The sequence below is a fragment of the Schistocerca nitens genome, chromosome 6 (genome assembly GCF_023898315.1).
Source record: "Schistocerca nitens isolate TAMUIC-IGC-003100 chromosome 6, iqSchNite1.1, whole genome shotgun sequence".
Lineage (NCBI taxonomy): Eukaryota > Metazoa > Arthropoda > Insecta > Orthoptera > Acrididae > Schistocerca > Schistocerca nitens.
In genome coordinates this window covers 454,748,980-454,773,132 of record NC_064619.1, presented here as the reverse complement: position 1 = coordinate 454,773,132, position 24,153 = coordinate 454,748,980, and the positions used below count along the sequence as shown (strand labels likewise).

The following is a 24,153-nucleotide window of genomic DNA, read 5'->3' as shown; positions in this document are numbered from 1 at the left end:
CACCTAGCAGCTTGCCATACTGTTCCCACCATATTCCTGCTTGCTCCCCCAGACAGCACTTTGGCATCTTCCTTCACCATAACCCTGCTACCCCTCGCCATTCCATGTGTCTTCTGTGCCTCACTAACCACCCAAGCTGAGATCACTGCTCACCGCAGAGGGACCACAGTGTCAGATAACAATGCCCCTGTGTGCGAGTTGTCATGTATGAATGTGTGTTTCTATCTGATGAAGGATTTTTTTGACAACTCAATAATGGCTAACAGTTACAGTTGCTTTTATGTGCCTATCAATTGTTCAGTGCCTCCTCTATGTGACGAATAGCAAATTATCTTAATCCAATGACTGCCACTTTATTTAGTTCCATTAGAGTAATTACATGTTTCACTGTATTCTGTCTTTGCTAAATCTCTAACGAACCTGTTGATGATTAAGCTTTCAACCTTAAGTTCTGATTCCCTACATAAAGAAGTGCTGAAATTAGAGATCAAAATATTACTTACTATTGTTCACTTTACTATGTTTAATTAACAGTCATATCCCTCAACTTATTTTCATTTCATGACCTCTTGTGTTATAGAAGTATGAGAGGTTTCAAAAAGAATACTAGTGTATCGCATTTCTGCTGCAAAGCCAAGCACACCACTGATACTGCTGCTGTTTTATGATACTTGTGGTAGCTGAGTGGCCAGTGCACCAGCTCGTCATGCTGGGGGGCCCGGGTTTGATTCCTGGCTGGGTTGGAGATTTTCTCCGTTCAGGGATTGGGTGTTTGTGTCGTCTTCTTTATCATCACTTCATCCTCATCAACGTGCAAGTCGCCGAAATGGTGTCACCTCAAAAGACTTGCACCAGGCAATCGGGTCTACCCGCCGAGAGGCCCTCACCACATGACATTTCATTTCATTACATGATACTGGTCAGTAGACTGAGTAATTGTTCACTAAGAGTGAGCACACTGTACTAGGGAGAAGCGAAAGTGGCAGCTGAGAGGGCTGGCTCAGTTGTTCCACCTCCATTTCCTCCATTGTTCCCTACATTTCTAATTGCCAATGAGAAGCCTTTGACCTAGTCTGGCTTCAGCTGTGACTCTAAGTTCACACTGTTGCCACTGTGTCATTTCCACAACAGGTACCATTCAGGTAGCATCATAAGAAGCAATGACTAAAATTGAACACCTATTGTTAACATGGTTTATGGGGCAATACTGCACTACATTCATGCTGCTGCTGGCAAGGCTTTACAACTTTGTTGCTACCTAATGTGCAGTGTTTGCCAAAAACAGAAGTGATTTTCATTGGGAGTACTGTTACTTTAGTTTGTGAGTTAAGGTAATGAGTTTCAAGACACACACACAGCCAAAAAAAGTTTTATGTACAACGTAGATGAATTTCCTCATGACCTTAAAGACAATGTCAGAAAGGACAAAATCTTATCAGCAACACAGAGTGTAACAGCAAAAGCATGTGGTGTTTCACTATGAACCATACAGAGAATATTTGCAAACACATGAGCAATGGAAACCTGTGGTTAAGAAATGACGTTTAAATCTCCAGGAAAATATATGAGTGGAAGAATAATTGTCACTGAATTGGATGATTTCCAGAAAGATATCATTCATCATAATGAATTGGATTTTAATGATCATGGTGACTATCCTGCAAGGCAGATGTTTTAAACAACAAAACTAATTTCACAGGCGGCTGCCTTTTGAGCATAACAATTCTGAAACCCTGTGGTGATATGAACAATTTCTCTTTTTGCAAAGTTTAATTTCAAGATATTATTTTTGACCCACGTCTCTAATTTCCTATGTGTCTGCTCAATATGGCAGATTGAGTCTTCATCAGTTTTACAACAGACTGTTGCTGCTGAGTCAACTGCATAGATGATGTTATCAGACAGTCCAAATGTTGGGTCTTGTGGAAATCCTAATGTGTGTGTGTGTGTGTGTGTGTGTGTTCTTCCAACCAGAGAGGAATTCCTTGCCACTATTATTAACACACAGTCCTTGTTTTTATTTGTTAAGTATGAGGACATCCAACTTAAAAGTTTTTCTAGAAAACCATACTTTGTCTGTTTTCAGAGAATTTGTCCTGATCTACAGTCTCAACCTTTGGTAAAGTTACAAATGATACCCAACAGACACATCCTATGATGGAAACATCTGCTAAATGCTGTGACCAATTAATTTAGTATGTGGATTATACTGCAGCCTTCCCACAGTCAGTGCATAAAATAATGCTGTGGGATGAATTATAATTTTCTATCTGATCACATGCAGCTCTATAAAATATTTTTAAGAAACTGATAACAAAGAAGTAGGTCTACAGTTTCCAGTTTCATCATGATTGCAGTTTTCAGGAAATGGTCAAATTATGGCATATTTTAGTCAATCTGGAAAATGTCCCTCATCAAAACATTGGTCAGTTATGAGGGAGAGTGGACATTCAATACTATGACAGACTATTTTTATTGTTCTAGTGGGTACATCATCCCAACTCACTGAGTTTAAATTTTTAAGGACATATGATTTTCATAACTCAGAGCTTGAAACATGATGTAACATAAAACCTGAGCAATTTCTCTCTGTCACACTAGGGTCTGTACTTTGTTGTGAACAGTCACAGATTTTATGACAATTTATGAAGAAGTTGTTGAAGGATTTACATATGGCACTGGAATCTGTAACAGCTATACCATTTATCATTAGTTTAGAGGGGCATTTTCTCTCCATTTCACTGTCAACTTCATTTCTTACAACAGATCAAAAAGCTTATATGTATACATTTTTCTGAACACTAGACACTCTAATTCTTTTTGTTACCCATGATCTGCTTTTTGGAGACACAGCCTGTACAGTTACAAAAGGGAAGCATTCCCTGCATATACCCACGAATTCAGCTGAAACATTATTCTAATTGTCATTTGTCAAGTGTGTCTGCTGACTGGCTGCATGATAAAGCTTAGCCCTTTAACAAGTACCTCTACATTTTCTTGACTGAAGTTCCTAATTATTCTTTTATGTTTTATTCTGTTTTATTTGTGTGTGTGTGTGTGTGTGTGTGTGTGTGTGTGTGTGTGTGTGTGTGTGTGACAAATTTAATTTTGATAATGATACAAATAGTGCTGCATGGTCTGATACTTCTGAATCCAAAATAAATTTTCCTTTGTCATTGTAATTATAACTATATATTTATGATATTATCAATACATGTTGAAGCAGTTGCTGTAACTCTTGTACAGTAGTCAAAATTTAGATTTGTCCATCTGGAACTATCTGGTTCTTTAAATATGATGCAAATTTTTCATTAGTCCTTGCATCTACATTGAAGTCAGCATATATAACCAGTTTCTTACACAATTTTTTATTTTTTAAATTTATGTGATGCTCTTCCCTTTACAAACACACCCACTGTGTTGAAATTGGTGATATTTTGGAGTTGCTCTTATCACTCAGAAGATATTTATTGTTTCATTCCAATACTTATCATCACTGTACACTAAAAAAGATATAATAAACAATTAAGTAGCGAATAATCTTTTGGAAACATCCATTATGATATAAGCAGATACTGATGTCTAAACTTTAGGGAATCAAAGGAAGTTAGTGTTTTTAATAATCATAGTATAATTATATGAAAAAGTTGTTTGAAATTGAATGATTAGTCCACTATGTACGTTCATTAAAAATTCCGTGCAATTTTTGTAAATGTTTTGGCACTTACCAGAACAGGAATGCCTCCATATTGTCTTACTAGCTTTCGAACCTGTCTCATGCTAGCTATGTTCTGGATTGTCTCTGCTGCCAAAATTTGCAAATCTCTTGCGGGGCATGAAAGAATGTTGACTAGTGGCAGCACTCCTTCAAAATCTAGAATACTCTTTTTTATGCTGCGACTAGATGATATTTTGCTTAAAATTAAAAGAGCCCCAAGCTGAAACAAAGAACAGTTGATGCTTGAGAGGAGGAGAAAAAAATGGAAAGAAAGGAAATGAAACAAAACTGCTGATTGAATATAAAGTTAACCACTCAGCTTGTTGCATATTTTATTTGGTCATTGCTTACAAATTTTATTCTGCTGTTGCTTACAGGACAGAATAAAAGGGAAAATGTAATCACATGTAAAAATTATTGTAACTGACTAAGAGATCTGTTTTAACATCACTGTATTACAGACTATTTGTTTATCTTAAATTATGGTAGCCTATTGTTTTTGTGGCCAGGAAGTGAGTCTACTAATATATTCAAATTGTTAGAGGAAGCTCTTAGATAAGCAATGACAGATTAAACTAGCAGGATAAGCACAAATCCAATATCAGCATGATCTTCAACTAACTTTCTGGGAAAAGAATATCATCCCAGTGTATTTTTTCAGCCTTAAAACTAAATGGTAACAATGCAAAATGCATAGCTTGATGTAATCTCCAAAGCAATTAATGAACTTTAATCTCCTGTACAACAATAACAGTAAGTTCCACTTGAGGTGATATGGCTTGATTAACATGAAGAAGAAATAATGAAAGAAGAAAACTGGGTGCTTATCACCTTGCAATGATTTTCAGCAGTGTTTCAATGCACAGGAACACAAATGATACTTTGTCATTCATAAAATGTGATAGCTGCAGATATTGCTACTCATAGACCAACTTCACATCAAGGGGTACTGATTTGATACATGTTTATACCGAATCATAATTTAGAGGTGTCTGATTTTTCTAGTGCATTTAATTACAATACCTAATGATGAAGAATTTTAAATAGAACAACAATTACTACATACAATGGAGAACAATATCTGTAAGTCCCCTCTCTCTCTCTCTCTCTAGCCCCCCCCCCCCACCCACACACACACCCACACACACACACATGGACAAAAGGCACAAAATAAAGACACTAGCTCAATACAAAGGTACCACTGTTCTTATGACTGAGACATACGATTCCATCTTGATTACCACCAATTCACAGGTAAATATAAATAAGAGTAAGTAAAACAGCACAACCATAAAATATAAACAAACATACTAGAATAGATAATGATATGTATAATAAATTGTAAAATGCTGTGAGGGCAGGACAGACGAGTATCTCAACTTGTAATTGGAAACCCCATTCACAAAGTTGTATTCCTCTGAAATATCGATTATGGAATACAACTAGTAGCCAGTGCTAGGAGAGAAACGTCATTATTCTGTGATTTCAATAACAAGTAGGTCAAAGTTGTCACCTTTATACTATAATTTTATAGAATTTTTTTCATGTTTAGTGAACCATCTATACAAGCATAGCGATCTTGGCTGCACATGGTTTCTTGTATCTTTAATGATATAGGAAATTAACACACCTCAGTTAAGAAATAGTTTGTGGTTTGCATAATATTCTTGATTACATGTATGTACTTCAATTTTGTGTACACTTGTGAAGCTCATTTAGTTTTCTCACATTTCAATACAGTGCCCTCATGTATTGTCCGAAGGTCAAATTTATTCAACCAAGTGATTGCTATCGGGTATAGTAAAAGAAAAAAGGGGAACAAAATAGTCTTGACCCTGAGACAATTAGGGAAACTTTTTGGAACCTCTGCATAGGATGTAATTGTAAATTTCACTACATAATGTTCATATACTGACTAAGTTAAGTCATTGCTAAGAGGGAATGTTTTTTTTTTTTCGATAGGCTGATTGAAATAGGCTGATTGAAATCAGCCTATTGAAAAAAAAAAAACATTCCCTCTTAGCAATGACTTGATTGAAATCAGCCTATTGAAAAAAAAAAAAACATTCCCTCTTAGCAATGACTTAACTTAGTCAGTATATGAACATTATTTAGTGAAATTTACAATTACATTCTATGCAGAGGTTCCAAAAAGTTTCCCTAATTGTCTCAGGGTCAAGACTATTTTGTTCCCCTTTTTTCTTTTACTATACCCGATAGCAATCACTTGGTTGAATAAATTTGACCTTCGGACAATACATGAGGGCACTGTATTGAAATGTGAGAAAACTAAATGAGCTTCACAAGTGTACACAAAATTGAAGTACATACATGTAATCAAGAATATTATGCAAACCACAAACTACTTCTTAACTGAGGTGTGTTAATTTCCTATATCATTAAAGATACAAGAAACCATGTGCAGCCAAGATCACTATGCTTGTATAGATGGTTCACTAAACATGAAAAAAATTCTATAAAATTATAGTATAAAGGTGACAACTTTGACCTACTTGTTATTGAAATCACAGAACAATGACGTTTCTCTCCTAGCACTGGCTACCAGTTATATTCCATAATCGATATTTCAGAGGAATACAACTTTGTGAATGGGGTTTCCAATTACAAGTTGAGATACTCGTCTGTCCTGCCCTCACAGCATGGAGGAGGGGTCCCACATACCATTGGATATTCAAGGGCCATTGAGTAGCATGTCATAAATTATGATTGTGTACCCTTTTCTATTCCTCCAATTAAAGCATCATCTGTAGCAAAATGAAGAAAATGCTTCAGACAAAACATATGTAGATTTTGCCATAGAATTATAGTCTGCAATAAAAAATGGAGGTTCCCATTGAAGATTTCAAAGTTACTCCTGCCCCCCACTCATGGGGTGGAGTGGTGGATCGAGTGTGTTATCGTTGGATGTCCCCCTCCGAGACAAACAAATTGGAATTATAACTTTTTTTGATCCACTGTGTAGGTTTTGGGCGAAGAATGTATAAAATAAAACAGCAAAGAATTACTATATTATGACCAGTATTATCTTTGTAATACAATTAAAAATAAATTACGCAGCAGCTTCAAGTGTTACAATATGTCATTTCTGTGATTTATTAAAGCTGTGGAACACAACCAATAAAAAGTATTTCAAATGTTTGTCATTTATGCAGTAAAACTTCAACATCAACCATGACATTGTCATTTATTATTCTTTACTAATAACTACATTTTCTTCTCACATTTTCATGTAGTATCCACATAAACAACTGAAAAAACTTGCAAAATTATATCACAGTGTGATACATAATTTAGGAGAAAAACTAACTTTTCAGAAAAATGTAAATTGTTCTGAACATCGGTTGTATATGTGTTTATAGAATTTAAAAATCTGTCTTGGAAGCTAGTTCTCATATAAATCTATCATATATGTGTCACGATTACTGATTGAAAAACACAAATATTGTGATTGACACTATACTTTGTAAAGTATTATACTTTGTACAGAAATATTAGATACTATTCTGTTTGCTATATGTATGAAAAACAGCAGTGTACAAAGGACAGACTCATGCAGGCCAGTTACACTCCTTCTCATCCCATCCACTTCACCACACTCATCAGAGACCATGTTCTGGTTTCTCTCTTGAAGTTAGAATTTTAGAGACTTTCCTATTACTCTCCTGCTCCTGCACTGTCATTCTTTGTCAAGAAATATTTGGTTATACACAAATCTGAAACCCTAAACACATTCATGGTAAGGGTTCCATTGCAGTGTTAAAGAATAAGACTGTGGCTTCTGTTGCGGATATACCTCTTTCAAAACTGAACTGTTTTTCACTGATGATGTCAAAGTTGTCAATGTGCTTTACAATTCTATCATACAGTACCAGCTGAAGGGCTTAAAGATATAGTCCAAAGCTATAGTTATTTGTGTTATATCTCTCTTTTGAGGAAATACTTCATTATGGCAAATTTAATTCTTTTAACAGTTTCATTGTCTGGCATAATGATTTTAATGATGGCTGATTAATTTTAACAATTTCCTGTAATCTCTAGATCCAGTAAGTAGCATACCATTATACCTTGTGAACCCACAAGTCATGCTGCATTATGTTGAGGATGCTGTTTATTCGATCTAATGATATCCAGTGATAATCACAACTGCTGTACTGTATACTGACAAAAGTGACTGTGGCTAGCAAAAAACTTCACTTAACTGATGTGATTAGGCATTTTATTTCATCCCAATGGTAATGCATATTTTTTTATTAACTCTTGACTTATTTGTCAAAACATGCAGTCAAATATGCTTGAAATTTTATTGTTAAACAAGTTTTACTTTGAACTGACATGGTTTTCCTTGCAATTTTGCTATTAAACAAGTTTTATTTGATGTTGAAATATTTTTCACTGTCCATGTCTCCGTGCTATATCTTGGAGCCTTGACATAAAGATTTAAATCAATTCAATTTTTATTATTCTACTAATTTCCAACAGGGATGTATTTTTTCTGGCAGATATTCAGGTTGTCATTAGTAAGTCTCTGTCTCTGGGGTGGCCAGAGATACCATTCACAAATTGTACTGATTCTGTTATGGTGTGGTTTTCCTTGGTTTATAAAACTGTTGTCAATCAGAGTGCTTGAATTTGAAGATATCCTAGTGGAAAAATTGTTCACATATTTTACCTGTGATTTCTTGACTGCACTTGGTAGCTTGTCATCAGATGTCCATCATGTTGCTGTAATATGGCAAATTTTAAATAATGTACACAACACATTATTTACTAAATTTGACTGATTTTTACATTTATTATCATTCATAGCAACATAATGACCAGCTTAATATCTCACATAGAATGTCAATCACAGGTAGACACTTCAGTAAACTACAAATCAGTCTTGATAGCGGAAAGATGTTTGTAGTACACTTTCACATGCTGATTCTGGCAGATGAATACCATAAAGTTGATTTTAACTACACAGTCATTGAACACAGTAGGTCTCCGAATAACTCATGACAACGTGTGGAAGGTTATGTTGTTGACTTGGAGAAATTAACAGAAATAATTAATGCAGAATTTAACACTGAAGTGTCAAATGCTTGGTAACTGAGCACAGACTTTAATACACATTACAACAAGTTGTTTATCAGTTGAGTGACCTGGGTATGTTACTCAGAGTAGTTCTGGCAGCAGACTGCAGACTAGCTGCCTGGAGGGAGTACGTATAGACAGGTGCAGGAATATTTTGGAAATTACATTTTAGCTTATTGTCGATGAAGAAACAATACCGCGTAACTGACAAATTGCCGATTTTTCGTTTTTCAGTCAGATGATATCGTTGACCGTACGTGCATCTGCTCTTAACACCATAAGCCCAAATTAATTATTTACCATGAAAAAACTATCTGAAACAATACCGCGTATGTGACACAGCTAATAAATAGATGGCAATACCGCTGAACTGTAGAGAATTAAATACCGCGTATCTACAATCTATGGATACTGTGAACAATACCGCATAAATACAATAGCACACGTAGCCACAGCACATTGTTAGTGCCTTATTACGTATTTAACAGTGCTTAAAAGTGGTTCCATGCTTGTACTTTCATTGGTGATAATGGACAGCAATATAGATGACGATCTTTTTACCGAAGAAGGTATTGTTTCTCAGCTGAAATCAGCTTATGAAAGCGGAGAATCGTTCCTGAGAGTGACTGACAGCAGTAAGAAAATTGTTTTATTATTCACCTTTGAATGTTGGTAGCACCGCTAGTGTCTTATTGTGATATAAATCAGAATGCCCCCACTTCACTTGTTATGTGCTTTATTCATTTCTGCCAAAGATTTATAGACTGTCCACTTTCTGGTAAGATCTCCCATAAATGAAGAACAAACAACAGGCGAGAAAAGTCATACCACTCAAATTACATTTCCCGATTTAATTTCGTATACGGGACTTCGAAGCTTCCTGGCAGATTAAAACTGTGTCCCAGACCGAGACTCGAACTCTGGACCTTTGCCTTTCGCGGGCAAGTGCTCTACCAACCGAGCTACCCAAGCACGACTCATGCACCTGTCCTCACAGCTTTACTTCTGCCAGTACCTCGTCTCCTACCTTCCAAACTTTACAGAAGCTCTCCTGCAAACCTTGCAGAACTAGCACTCCTGAAAGAAAGGATAATGCGGAGACATGGCTTAGCCACAGCCTAGGGGATGTTTCCAGAATGAGATTTTCACTCTGCAGCAGAGTGTGCGCTGATATGAAACTTCCTGGCAGATCAAAACTGTGTCCCAGACTGAGACTTGAACTCGGGACCTTTGCCTTTCGCGGGCAAGTGCTCTACCAACCGAGCTACCCAAGCACGACTCATGCACCTGTCCTCACAGCTTTACTTCTGCCAGTACCTCGTCTCCTACCTTCCAAACTTTACAGAAGCTCTCCTGTGAACCTAGCAGAACTAGCACTCCTGAAAGAAAGGATGTTGCGGAGACATGGCTTAGCCACAGCCTAGGGGATGTTTCCAGAATGAGATTTTCACTCTGCAGCAGAGTGTGCGCTGATATGAAACTTCTTGGCAGATCAAAACTGTGTCCCAGACTGAGACTTGAACTCGGGACCTTTGCCTTTCGCGGGCAAGTGCTCTACCAACCGAGCTACCCAAGCATGACTCATGCACCCATCCTCACAGTTTTACTTTTGCCAGTACATCGTCTCCTACCTTCCAAACTTTACAGAAGCTCTCCTGTGAACCTAGCAGAACTAGGACTCCTGAAAGAAAGGATGTTGCGGAGACATGGCTTAGCCACAGCCTAGGGGATGTTTCCAGAATGAGATTTTCAGTCTGCAGTGGAGTGTGCGCTGATATGAAACTTCCTGGCAGATTGAAACTGTGTGCCGGACTGAGACTTGAACTTGGGACCTTTGCCTTTTGCGGGCAAGTGCTCTACCAACTGAGCTACCCAAGTACAACTCACACACCCATCCTCACAGCTTTACCTCTGCCAGTACCTCATCTCCTACTCATATATGGAGTTCTCAGTTACTGTTCCTGCAACGTCTAATGATGCAGGTAAATTTTCTTGAGATTATTGTTAATAGTATTAATGATGCCGTCATTCTCATAAATACATGAATTTGAGCTTCATATTTGTCTGCTTAAATTAATTTATAAATATTTTTCCATCTAGAAACTTCAGTGGCTGTATCCAACAATGCTCAAAATGAAACCACAGTCACAGTTTCCACTAGAGATGACAGTACTTCACACTCATTGTTAAGCGATGGTGCTCATTGTTTGCCAAACACTGGATAAATTATCGGAAGATCATAGGAGCAATAATGATGTTGACAGTGAAGGCCAAGAATTTTATGCTGACAAAAGCAATGACAGGAAAATGAAGTCTAAACCACATCCTGAAGATTGGAAGAAAAATGCCAATAAAATTATGAGAATGTGTGGACAGGCGTATATTGGATAGAAAAGAAGTTGAATTGGTAAAATCACTAATGATACTCCAAGAGAGGCACAAAAATTAGGTCCAACATGTACTTCGAAGATGTGCCAGAAATCCGTTCAAAGGAAGTGTCATCAGTTTTCTGCTGATGATAGGCAGGCAGTATTTAACACATTTTGGGAAATGATGTCATGGGATCAGAGGAAGGTTTATGTTATCAACCTTGTGGGCGTAATTCCAACCAAACATGCATGGCAGAACACTGGCAAATCCAGGAGAAAAGGGACGCTCATTTGTCATTTGAAAAATGAGCTGGGGAAACCTAAAGTATGCAAAAATATGTTTCTCAATACTCTTGGCATTAAAGAATGGACTGTCTGATATTGGCTAGATAATTCCACACATAGGATGAGTCCCGATACAGAATCGTCACTACCTCGAATCGAACAGACGAAGAAGAAAGTTGAGAGAACCTTCATGAAAGAATTCTTGGACTCTGTTCCGAATCTTCCACCGCATTACTGTAGAAAATGCTCCTCGAAGTTGTACCTTGAGCCTATTTTACAATCCCAACAACAGCTGTAAGGACTCTATGTGGAAAAATGTCATGTGGAGAAGGTTTCACCATTAAGTCAGGCTTCCTTTAACTTGATTTTAGAAGATGGTAATATTAACTTATTTTTCCCCAAGAAAGACCAGTGCGGCTTATGTTGTAGTTACAGGCTTGGTAACTTGAGTGAAGATGTGTGGAAGCAACACACAGAACGGAAAGAGCAGGCAAGGATGCAAAAAGATGCTGACAAGAAAGAAGCCAAGCAGATGCTCTGCTCAGTGTACACCATTTACTAACAGGCCGTGACAGTAGCTCCATTTTTAAGTGCAAGTGCAGTTTATTATAAAACAAAGTTGGCTGTACATAACATTACAATGTATAATTTAGAAAGTCATGATGCAGTATGTGACTGGTTCGATGAAACGCAAGGTGATTTGGTTGGATCATGCTTTGCCTCATGCATCGTGGACACCCTATCCAGAACAATTAAGGAAAATCCCGTTCATGTCATACTGTATTCTGACGGCTGCACATATCAGAGCAGAAATGTGATATTATCAAATGCTCTTTTAAGACTAGCAATTGATACTGGAGTATTGATTTCACAAAAGTTTTTTGGAAAAAGGCCATACTCAGATGGAATGTGACTCAGATCACAGTTCCATTGAGTGCAAGCTTAAAGGACGTGAAGTTACACTTCCTAGCCAAAACACTATGATATCTAAAGAAGTGGGAAGAAAGCCATAGCCATACGAAGTCCATTACCTAGGTTATTCCTTTTTCATCAACTATGCAGAGAAAAGTTTGCAGCTGCACGACTCAATTGGTCCTGGAAGAGCTGTAAAAAATGAGCCTACAGTTACTGATCTGAGGGCACTACAGTACCGCCCAAATGGTATTATTTACTACAAGTGCTCTTTCAACGAGGTGTGGCAAGAATTCCCGAGGCGTCCAAGGAATATTCTTGGAGATGTTTGCTTCCCGAAACTATACAAGGAAAGACCGAAAATCAAGAAATCCAAATGGGATCATTTACAACAACATAAATCTGTTCTCCTAAAGATTGTCATAGTTATTATGAGAACATTCCTTATGAATGAAAATTATCACGGAGGTAACTGTGTGACGAGTATCAGTGCAGTGTAATTCTCTGTTGCTGCTTTGAGTGATGTTTAGGATTTATTGTTTATTTAAAATGTTTCTATGAAATGTTTCAATAAAAAATGATTAATGCTCCAAAACGTGTTCTTACTAGCTTTCTCAGCACCAAATACCAACGTAAATGTGTCAAGTCATACCGGGAGACTGACAAATAAATACCGCATAACAGATCATGGCACAAATACCGAGACAATTCCACGCATGTACCATAATTAAACTTTCTAAAGCATATTTTTTTATTATTATTTGATCCAATATTTCCTTATAGTGCTATGATGCAAATTTAGTGCCGCTGTGAAATGTATTAGGCATTTTAGACAGTTCTTTGTCTCTCGTGTAAAATTCTTATTTTGTTACTTACACGGTATTGTTTCTTCATCGACGTTATGATGCTTAACCATCAGATTTTGTGTTAGAGTAGATCTAGTGATTCCAACAATAATCTGGTTTATCGGAATAACAAATGATGTGGAAAACATCAGAGTTCAATGTACTATTTGAATGATATGCTGTATACCTACATGGTGGATTCCCTACTTTCATATAAAATTTCCAAGTTTACAATTTTGCTAATCTAGCCAATGTCTTAACTAGTGGATTATTTGGAAATCTAAAGAGAGTAACAAAACTGTAATGTCAAATCCTGGAGTCAAACAAGTGTAAGGGCTCCTTTTTGAGTTAGTGTGTTTTTGGAAACATTTAACTAATTGCTTGAGGGAGTGGAATAAGGATCTTCCAGTGCTGTGTCGATCCCCTCAAAGTTACTGATTAGCTCACATTAATTTTACTATTACACGCTGCTGTAACAACTTCAGCTCTTAATTTCTCATAACCAACAAGCTTTTAGGCAAAACTAAATATACCATTGTAATCAGTAGACTGTAAAATGTACAGTAAATGAGAGATTGCATAAAATACTACATACGTAAGAACTTAGTGATTCTGTGTGCACATGGTATACACAATACTTGTATGAGTACAGTTAACTGAAAGACACCGCTGTGGCAGTTTAGGGAATTGCACTGTCATCGGAGCTCATTTACTGTGCAGACATAGAATAGACAATGACACTAAACATTACAATACTTGAACAGTGTTTACTAACTGCACACTTACCTACCATCTGGACAACAAACGTTCAAGTGGGTGACGAATGTCACAACCACAAAATAAAAAACTGAAATCACCCCGATTTATGGTGAATGTAGGAGAAAGCCCAGCAATTACACCAACATTCCAGTAAGTCTTCAGATAGTATTGTGACAATACTGCACTCTCATAAGTACTATCCATACCACATGTCAATGCATGGTGCCAGTTTCCATAACTGGAAAGTATTTTGTGAATGGGCACATCATCAAAGGCAAATGACCCACATTCTTTGCCAAGATGCTATTTTCCAATGAGTCTACATTCACAAACCATGGTAGTGTTAATGTGTATTGCATGCGTTACTGGAGTGCAGACAATTCCCACTGGTTCCGGCAAGGTGGGCATTAATGTCCTTGGTTGGTTAACATATCGTGTGGCATCATGGTGAGCTAACTCATTGATCCTTATTTTATTGATGGCTCATTGAATGGATGCAAATTTCACATGTTTTTGGAGTAGGTGCTACCAGTACTACTGCAGGATGTTGCCCTGGATGTTTGACATGTATGTGGTTTCAGCATGATGGTTTCCCACCGCATTATGGAATTGAAGTACAGGAGGTATTACACCATATTTACACAGGTTAGTGGATCAGCAGAAGCAGCCCTATTAATTGGCCCACTAGGTCACCGAATTTCTTTCTGTGTGGATATTTCAAAGATAAGGTGTACTAGCAACTGCTGTGAAGCTGTGGTCGAATTCATCAGAAACACCTGTTGAAATGCCCTTACATATTAAGATGGGGAAGGAAAAGGACACATGGAAGGGTGGACCCATGATAATCACATCATTTTTCCTTTGAAAGTTCATTTTTATTTACAGGGCACATTACACTAACAAAACGAATACTGTGATGACCATACCAAAGGATGAGAAACAGGATTTTTTTCTTTTTATTTACTTATTTATTTATTTTACAAATAATAGGTTTAAGCCACTTTTCCATGGTCCCCACTCACAAGTAATATATAAGAGTAATACATAAAAGCATTGCAAGATAATAAGGTACGACATTTCTCAATTAAAGCAATTTGGCCTTGGAATAATTAAAAGAAATACTCTACCAAAACTTTAAGAACAAATTGTAACTTACAGCTCTTAAAAAGGTTTTAAACAAATTTAAATTAATTTCAATATTAATCAGACTAGCCTCTGTAAGGAATATCCGCAGTTGCAATTATCAACTACAAAATCACAAGTCCAAACATTCAATTTTCAGATCAGATCAGCCATGAAAGTTAAGTGCCAATGGTTATGATACAGCAAGATTTTCTTTTACGTACATGGAATGAATACAATACAGTAGTGATGGCAAAATAATTAGAAAACATCTCGAACATCGTCCACTAGAAAAAGTAAGCTCAAAGTTTCCAAATATTAGCACAATAAGTACAGGCTGAAATAATATGATTTAGAGAATCTGAAGGTTAATCATAAATCAGATAATAGTACCCATTTCAGGAGAGATGCAAAATATTTGGCAGAAAATATTAACGTAAGACCTTGTAAATAAGAGTGTAGAATAAACAAAGTTAACTTAAGAAATATGCTGCTAGCGCGAACAGCTCCACTGAGGTAATGTCAAGCAGCTACAAACACTCCAGAAAACATCATTGACCTGCAACTTGTAAAATTAAGAGCATTGCTACATCAAGAAGTCATTATTCCATAATTTCAGCTCAATGCAAAACACCGGCATCCAAAAGATCACAGAATGGACATGAGGGAAGAAAATTCAGCTGAAACATACTGAAGGGCGTGTGAAAACTTTGATGCAGCCAGTAATTGCATCCTCATAACTAATCAATCTCTGCACAAATAGAGCTGACAGCCCACCCAACCAACAGGCCAACCACTGTCCGTGTTGCCCTCTCACCATGAACCCACAAACTTCCAACACCACACGCTCAAGAATGTTTTCAAGACCAGCGATGATACACAGGAAGCTAAGGGTAATTCATGCCACCTAGTGGGGCCCCAGTAAATGAAGGGGGAAGAAAAGATAAAATGAATCCACCATGGCTCACCTGTGCTGACATTCCCACAGATACAATTCTGTCTGTGTACAGTCATTTGAAAAGCGGATGGCTAAATGTATTGAAGTTGGCAGTACTACGTTTGAACACTTACACTAATTGGAAAAGTAGAGTAGCATTCTCCTTGAGCCATGGTCACTGTGGTGCATTGAGTGGTCATCTGTTGGAAGTGTCAGAGGAATACAACATTGTGAATGGGGTTTCCAGTTATCAGTTATGAAATACTGATCTGTCGTACCCTCACAGCAAGGAGGTGGGGACGCATATGCAATAGTATTTTAAGGGCCATGGAGTAGCATGTCATAAATTATATCATGCACTCTTTCCTATTTCTCTGATTACAGTGCCATTTATGGAAAAACAAAAAAAATGTTTCAGACAAAATGCAAGTAGATTTTGCCATACAATCATAATCTGCAATAAAAAATGGGGCTTCCCATTCAAGATTTCAATGTTGCCCCCCACCACCCATGCATGGGATTGCGGGTTGAGTGCAGTATTGTTGTATGTCCCCCTCCAAGACAAACAAATTGGAATTATAACTTTCTGTGATCCATTGTATAGTTTTCGATATATTTCAATGTCTCCAGTTAAAACAAACATCCTTTGCGTGTGTGTGTGTGTGTGTGTGTGTGTGTGTGTGTGTGTGTGTGTGCGTGTTTAATATTTTGACATTTATTTACATATCACACTTGCTATTAACAAAAATTTGTAAATATTGTGTTCATTTTACAATAGTCTGCAAATATTTTTTCTGTATTAAAATTGTCCTTTATCCATAATGTTGTACAACAGGTACTGGAAAACTGTTTCTGTCCAAAACCAATCGTACAATTGAAAATGAATCATACAGCAGTTCACATGTTACAATACATAATTTCTATGAGCAAACTCTTAGAAGTGGTAAATTGTTTTCTTTTCGTAATTATGTGGGGCTGTATGCAGGAAAAAGTGTAGAGAAAATTTGAAATTATGTTTAAAGTCCCTATGTGTTCTCATTATCAAAACACTGGATAAGTGTAGTCTGGATAGTTTTCCAAGTTTGTAACTTTGACATTTGTCTTATTGTCTTAAACTATTATTGTAAGACTGTAATTCTGAGTAGATTATGAGAGCATTTTAATTTTTTTAAATTCTGTGAATAATTATACAAAATATTGAAAATCAAATTTTTGTTGCCCCTGGAAAGCTTTAGACTCAACTGAGACTTAGCTATTTAGTAATGAACACAGGCAATCTCCACTTCCATTTTAATGAGAAGGAAACTTTAGAAAAGCAGTCATCAGTTGAGCTCTGTGGGTTTCAGAAACTAGTTCTGGAACTCAACAACCACATTACTTATGGTCCCTAATTGGTACTTGCAGTCTCATGCAAAAATATCAAACCAACTGAGGTATCATAAGTGCCAGTTTCCAAAGATTTCTGCATCACTTTTCGGTATCAGTTTACTGCTGGTGGCCAGCTGTTGGAGCTTAATGAACACTAACCAGTTGCACGAGTCTTGTTCAGCTGCCACGACTGCCACTCTTTCCACAGGACGCTTGTACTACTGCCACTATCAACTGTTTCAATTAGTTGTATGGGTTTATCACTTCTTGTTTTAAATGAAATGAAATATTTGTGAAATAGAAATGGCATGACATTTTTCTTCAGGAAGCCATTCCATTTCATTAGTATTAATCTCATACTGTCATACAAACAGCACTGTGGTAAAATCAAAAACAGTTTTGAGCAAACCTACATATTTGGTTTTGAATCAAGTTGATTGAATGGCATACTGTGTTTCCTCCATTTATATTTCCCTTCTTCCAAGTGACAGCATTTTCAAATTATTTTGCCAATATAAAATCAGCAAAGAAAAAATGTTTTTTTTTAATTATTTTTTTCAGGAATTGTCTAATTGTGTACCATTTGGATGCTACATACAAGATTTTGTTCTCTGAAGAAGATTTAATACTTTCCAATATTTGAAGCATTCAGCAAATATAAATGTTGAGGAAATAAAAATTTGTGGTTTTTTTTTGCCTTGCAGTCAGCTGCAGTAAACCGCCTTGTAAGATATACTTTTGTGTCACTTTTACCCAGTGCACTTAATGACATTATTGCAAAGGGCAATCCTATGTGTTCTAGTTAACTAGAAGGTGCAGCTTAGATCAGCTGGCTGCTTTCTTTTCATCTCAAACAGACATGAAATATTTTATTCATAATTTTGTCTTTTGTCACACTTATGTTCAGTGTGCTCCTTATCAGTGATAGAGACTCCTATATTGTAATGATGATGACCAAAATAATCCTTGTGGCGCCAGTTTTGATGAAATAAAGCATTCATTAAAAAATGCGGCAGGTAGAATTTTTTCCTTCAGTTGTCAGACATGCAATATATTTTTCTACCTTGTTTGATGCTGTTTCATACTAGATGTAATACATATCACCTCTTTGGTTAGAAGTCTTGGTAGGTGGATTGAAATTCTCATGTTGAAATATACTCCATATATTTGGCACTCTCATGACCCATGTTCTTAACACAAAAATATTGCCATGCAATTGGTATTCATGCCTTATATTCTGATTACAATGCCTGGATTGAGGTGTATTGTGTGGAGTGGTACAAGACTAATAAAAAAAAGTAAAAGATACAATAAATGTTAGCATGACTGAAAAGTTATGTAACAAAAGGGCAAAACAGTGTGTGATATTGCAGAACAGCTGTCAATAACTAAATAATCACAATTTTTACATTTAGGGTACATAAAGCATATGACAATTATTACAGCAGGCATTACAGCATTAGCTCTAAATCACTGTTGTTCAGTCACCAACTTAAAAGACTCCTGGGTGGTCTTTTGCACAGAGTTGAAATCTATCTACATGTAACTGTAAGAAGTAAAACCTTCAAAATGTTTCAGTTCTTTCATTCCAAATACTGCTGCAAATGAGAGAATCTGAAAAAAAACCTACACTACAGTTTAGACAGCAAACATTTTGTATTTTTCATTTACAAAAAAGATACTGAGTTACCAAATATTTAACAGAGGATCAAGTTAACATTGAGTGAAATTAGTTGACACAAATTTACCTGGCAGTTCAAGTTGTCTGTTTCAATAAGGTTAATGAGAAGTTCCAGACATTCCCCTTCTCGTATAGCAGACTGAATGATTTTGTCCTTAAGATCTTGGTCAGCAAGGCAACGAAGAGTTAGAAGTGTGGCTGTGTGATTTGATGACTAAAAAGTAAACAAATACAGTAAGTTTCATAGCTACAGAAGTATAATAAGCATAATTTGCACACTTATACAACAACAACAACAACAACAACAACAACAACAAAAACCAATTGTAGAAAGAAGAAACTAAATAATCTGCTCCTTATCGACAAACTAAGTGCTTCCCAGCAATAAATAATGTACACTTCCTACAAAAATTTCAGAATGGAGTGTTTCAAGGTAATTCTCTAAGAAAAAAAAAAAAAAATATTTAACGCATTTTCCTTAAGTTCACATAAGTATAAATAGCATTTCAAGACAGTTCTCAGTGCAAAAATTTTATTAGCTCATTTTGTTATTGTTTACTCAAATATAAAGCAGGTAAACCAAAACATTCTAATAAAATTAGAAAATGAGTTAACCACTTATGTGTTGTTGACTGGTAAGTATCACATAAGGATCAGATAACTGCACTGTGTCTTGATCCTCTTCTGGTTGTAGTACATACACACACACACACACACACACACACACACACACACACACAATTGCTCTATGCAACATCAACACTGTTGTAACAAAATATTGTATCACTGTCAGGGTGAGCCCAAGCATTTTGGTCCTTACCTTACTGTTCTCAATCCATATCATTCACTGAATAAAGGACTATTCTATGAATATGAATAACAAGTGGAAATACACTTAACACACCTTTAAATCAATAATTTTATATATTATTTAAAAATCAAACTTTTTTGGATCGATGTTTGCAGATAAGTTAATTGGGATGCTTTATTTACTGATGTTTGGCAGATTTAATACTCTGACCTTCATTTCTAAGAGAGAGAGAGAGAGAGAGAGAGAGAGAGAGAGAGAGAGAGAGAGAGAGAGAGAGAGATCACTGCTGTGTGCTGTGCACTGAAAATTTCATGGGTTACCTGGCTGAATATATGTTCCCTCAAGCACTTCAACTTTTTCATAGTAAAGCCAGTTACATGCAAAATTACAGAACACACCTCATACTTTTTTTTGGACAATAATTATATTTTTTCCATTGCTGCTGAATAATTTTGTAATCTATGAAAGAACTAAATTAAATATGAAAAACTAACCTTGAAGCTTTGTATTTTTTAGCATGTGCTACCCTTTAAGGTATATCAAGCACAAATGTGCCACTGAAATTCCAAATAATCACATAAATGGCTGGGTCTAAAATTTTTTATGAGGCTGATCCTCAAAGTAAAGTATTAACTTTTGATTGAGAATCAAATACTCCATGACTTAAGAAATTCATCGCACATTCTCCTGAGTAACATTATTCATCTTGCATAAAAGGAAATTTACTTTGAAAGTAACACTTCGTAAATCATAATTTGTAATATTTTCCCACAACCTGTCAGAAACGTAAATAGTACTGATGTCACTCTCATTGAAAGCAGTTTCTTGTTAAGAAGTATTGTCTAGTCTTTGTCCTAAAGCCTTGGACCCATTTTGCTGTTGGCAGACATTTGTGTGTGTGCTGTGTTCAGTTATTGTAAATGGCTCATTTTCTTTGCAACTAAAATTTTATTTTAGTGTTATTCTCTCACTTATGTTTCATTCCTGTGACATTATTCTGCTGTAGTTGGCTAACATAAAATTCTTTGTTCAATATCAGTTCTTATAAGGAACAAAAAAAAAAAAAAAATGAAATTTAAAACAACGAAAAATTCCCGGATTTCTAAAAAAATCAAAATTTTTTCCTAAAGTTTCCCAGGTTAAAAAAATTCACATGTTTTTCTTAGATTTCCCTGTTGTCCCCAGGTGTATACACCCTGTATTATACACAGAGAAGGAATCAAGCAAAAGTAATTTATTTCCCAGGGGCAGACCACCACCAACTCGCTGCATAATAAATAACTTTTCAACCTATTTACCACCCAGAATGCGTTAGGACATTGATGTTTGTTGATCTCGATACAACTCTCTTGGAACCTCTAATTTCCAGCATTACTTTCATACGTGTTTCCTCTTCAAATCTCAACTAGTCAGAGTTGAAAACAAATTCCTTACTGATCAATGCCCGATAAGTTAGTTTATCTCATCTACACAGTCTTTTGTGCACTGTCGAGTTGACACTTGGTTTGAAATTTCATTATCTTGCAACTTCCAATTCTGCAGCAATGTTTGAAGTTACGCAATCATCAACTGCACTCCTTGAAATCACTGTAATCTATGCCACATGATGTGTATAACATAGTGGGTCACTATCATGCACATTCTGTAAATTGTGCTGTGCCTCCTTGTAACAAGTGTGACCTATCCTCCCTTTAGCACCCATAGTTTTTCTTATGTACTACATGGTCATATTTCTGCAGACTTATTCAAAATATGTTCATTTTATTTTTGTTACTATGCTGCAGATGAACTTCCATGTACATAATTATGTTTAGTACCCATACCTTGGACAGCAATTGTTCTTTACTAGGTTTCACTGGAGACCGGATTTGTGGCTCCCTGTAAGACATGAATGATGAACTATATGTCTTGATATCTGTTTCAGTATCATTTTCACTTGTTAAGCACATATCTTTGCCATTGTACTCCTCATATACATATCCTCACAGTCAAGTGACACCACACATTTTACTGACTCATCTTGCAGAAATGCTAATATTTCATCTACCACTTCTTTCTCACTCTGCAAGATTCCTTGGGTTCCTTTCTTATGAAATTTCAACTTTGGCAACTGTTGTTGTACATATAATGCAATGTTTGCTTTATTTATCACTACCATTGCTCTGCTCTGCATCAACACCACTGTCACTGTAGCACTGATGTCAGTTACTTGTTGGTTAAGCAGTTCAAATATGCTCCATAGCCTCATGTTGTGCTCACCATTGGATACCCGAAGTCCCGCCCTCCCACCCCTTGTTGCCACTAGCAGCCAATACTGTAGTTGCATTATAGACAATACGTGGGGTGTCAAAAACCGTAAACATCGTTGGCCTTTTGTGACCTTGCACTCAAGGGGTTCCTTGTGAGTGAGAATTTGGGATGAGGTGCAGTTCCCTTGTGTTAGAAATCAAGAGCCTTTAAATGCCTTGGTATAGTATCTAAGAAGACCATGATGTGTTTCATGGTCATGTCTCCCCATACAATTTCTCTGCACATCCACAAAGCATTAACATAGTTGCTCGAGATTGTGATGAACAAGCTACCAAGCAACCATCATATTTCAGACAAGATTTATGGGTAAAAAGTCAGGTGAACAAACAGGACAGGGAAGTACCTATTGTGTACTCTGACAGACACAGCACTGATTCAGTGGCACCAGCATGGATTTGATCTTGCCGGCAACAGAGCTCAGCACCCCACTGGTACATATAGAGGGCGCTGTTGATCCTGTGCTGCCCGAGGCTGAATGACAGTTACTACAACCATGCAATCTTGGGCATTAACTGCACAGCACAACTACTACAGCAGGGCATATTATATAATAAATTTTATTTAATATAGTCATTATGCTGTTCAAAAGCTTTGCCTGTGATAACTTGCACAATATACATTGTGTTATGAAGTGGTGGGAGAGATGTAGGACTGAATTAATTAAGTGCACTATATTTCATAATAGTTATTAAATACCACTGCAGAGTTAATTCCTGACTAAAATACATTTCAAAAACAATAAACAGAAAAGTTGCTACAGACAAAGCTCTTGAACAGCATAAGTTTACAAAATAAAACTCAATATACAATTCATTCCAAGGACAACAAAGTTTAACACTACAGTAATGTTGTCAACAATAGTTAATATTTTAAAAATAACTATTTAAATATTATGAATTTTCTATCAATTTAGAGTGTAAATATAGCCACTTGTGTTACTATATTTTACTGAAGAGTTCGATAATTTTGCACTTTTGTAATATAGAAATGGTCAACAGTTGAGAGATTCAACTGGTAGCAGAAAGATTAGTAAGAGGACAGTGGTCAGACCTGCTACATAAGTCACGAGATTCAACGGATGCTTTAGTTTAGATATCTTCAACAGGTACACTGCTCTGCAGACTGCGAACAAAGGTGTGCAGACATCTGAAGGAATTTAGAAACACTTTGACAAGACAGGGAAAAGTACAAGTTAAGTTTAATCAAAGGTCCTTCTGTTAGTAGAGTAGCCATGGGAAGAGAATGTCTGAGCTTTTACAGAGTTCCCTGGGAAATGCTTATCAGGTAACTAGTATCTTTAGGTCAAGTGCAGAGACCAGCTGTGTCACCAGTGATTGAAGTTTTCTAGGGAAAGATCTTCATTAATAAGATTATGTAGTGATTATTGGGGGTTTTGGGAATCAGTTGGACCATAATCTCCAGCTACACGTTTGAAGATGACATCAAGCAAATTGCTTGCAATGCTGCTCACATGAATGTGAATATGGAGTTAGTCTTTAAGCAACACAACACGGCCTGGATGAAGCATTCAGTTGAACACATAAATGCAGAGCTTTAGGAGTTGCTCAACAGACTGTGGTAAGCACATGTGCGTGTGACTAATGCACCATCCTCACATAATTTCACTACACACAGTATGATCTACTCCTGAATGTTTCCAGTATGAGGTCACTTAAATGACTAACTTCCAGACAAGTTCAAGGTAACCGCAACACAGTCTGTTCAATAGCTGCCATTTCCAGTATTTTGCTAGGTCTTCTTAACAGTAAATGTTTCCAAAAGACAGTGGTGCTGAATAGCTATATACACAGCTACAATTATCAGTGCAGGAAACATAACAGTCATAATGAACTTGGATTTTTCCATCAAAACATAAGAAGCTTGTTAAATAAAAAAAATAAAAAAAAAAAAAAAATCAGATTCTCATACCACAACAGGA

The 24,153-nt window shown here is 36.5% G+C and overlaps 1 protein-coding gene across 1 annotated transcript in view; it reads right to left on the bottom strand.

Moving 5' to 3' along the window:
• LOC126263402 (armadillo repeat-containing protein gudu-like) overlaps positions 1-16,087 on the bottom strand; it is a 110,127-nt gene extending 94,040 nt beyond the window's left edge. Inside the window, exons 1-2 of the mRNA XM_049960496.1 lie at positions 16,076-16,087; positions 3,729-3,938 (exon numbers count right to left, since the gene is read on the bottom strand). Coding sequence (XP_049816453.1) covers positions 3,729-3,938; positions 16,076-16,087 — 222 coding nt within the window. The remainder of the gene's footprint in view (positions 1-3,728; positions 3,939-16,075) is intronic.
• Between the last annotated feature and the right edge of the window lie 8,066 nt (positions 16,088-24,153).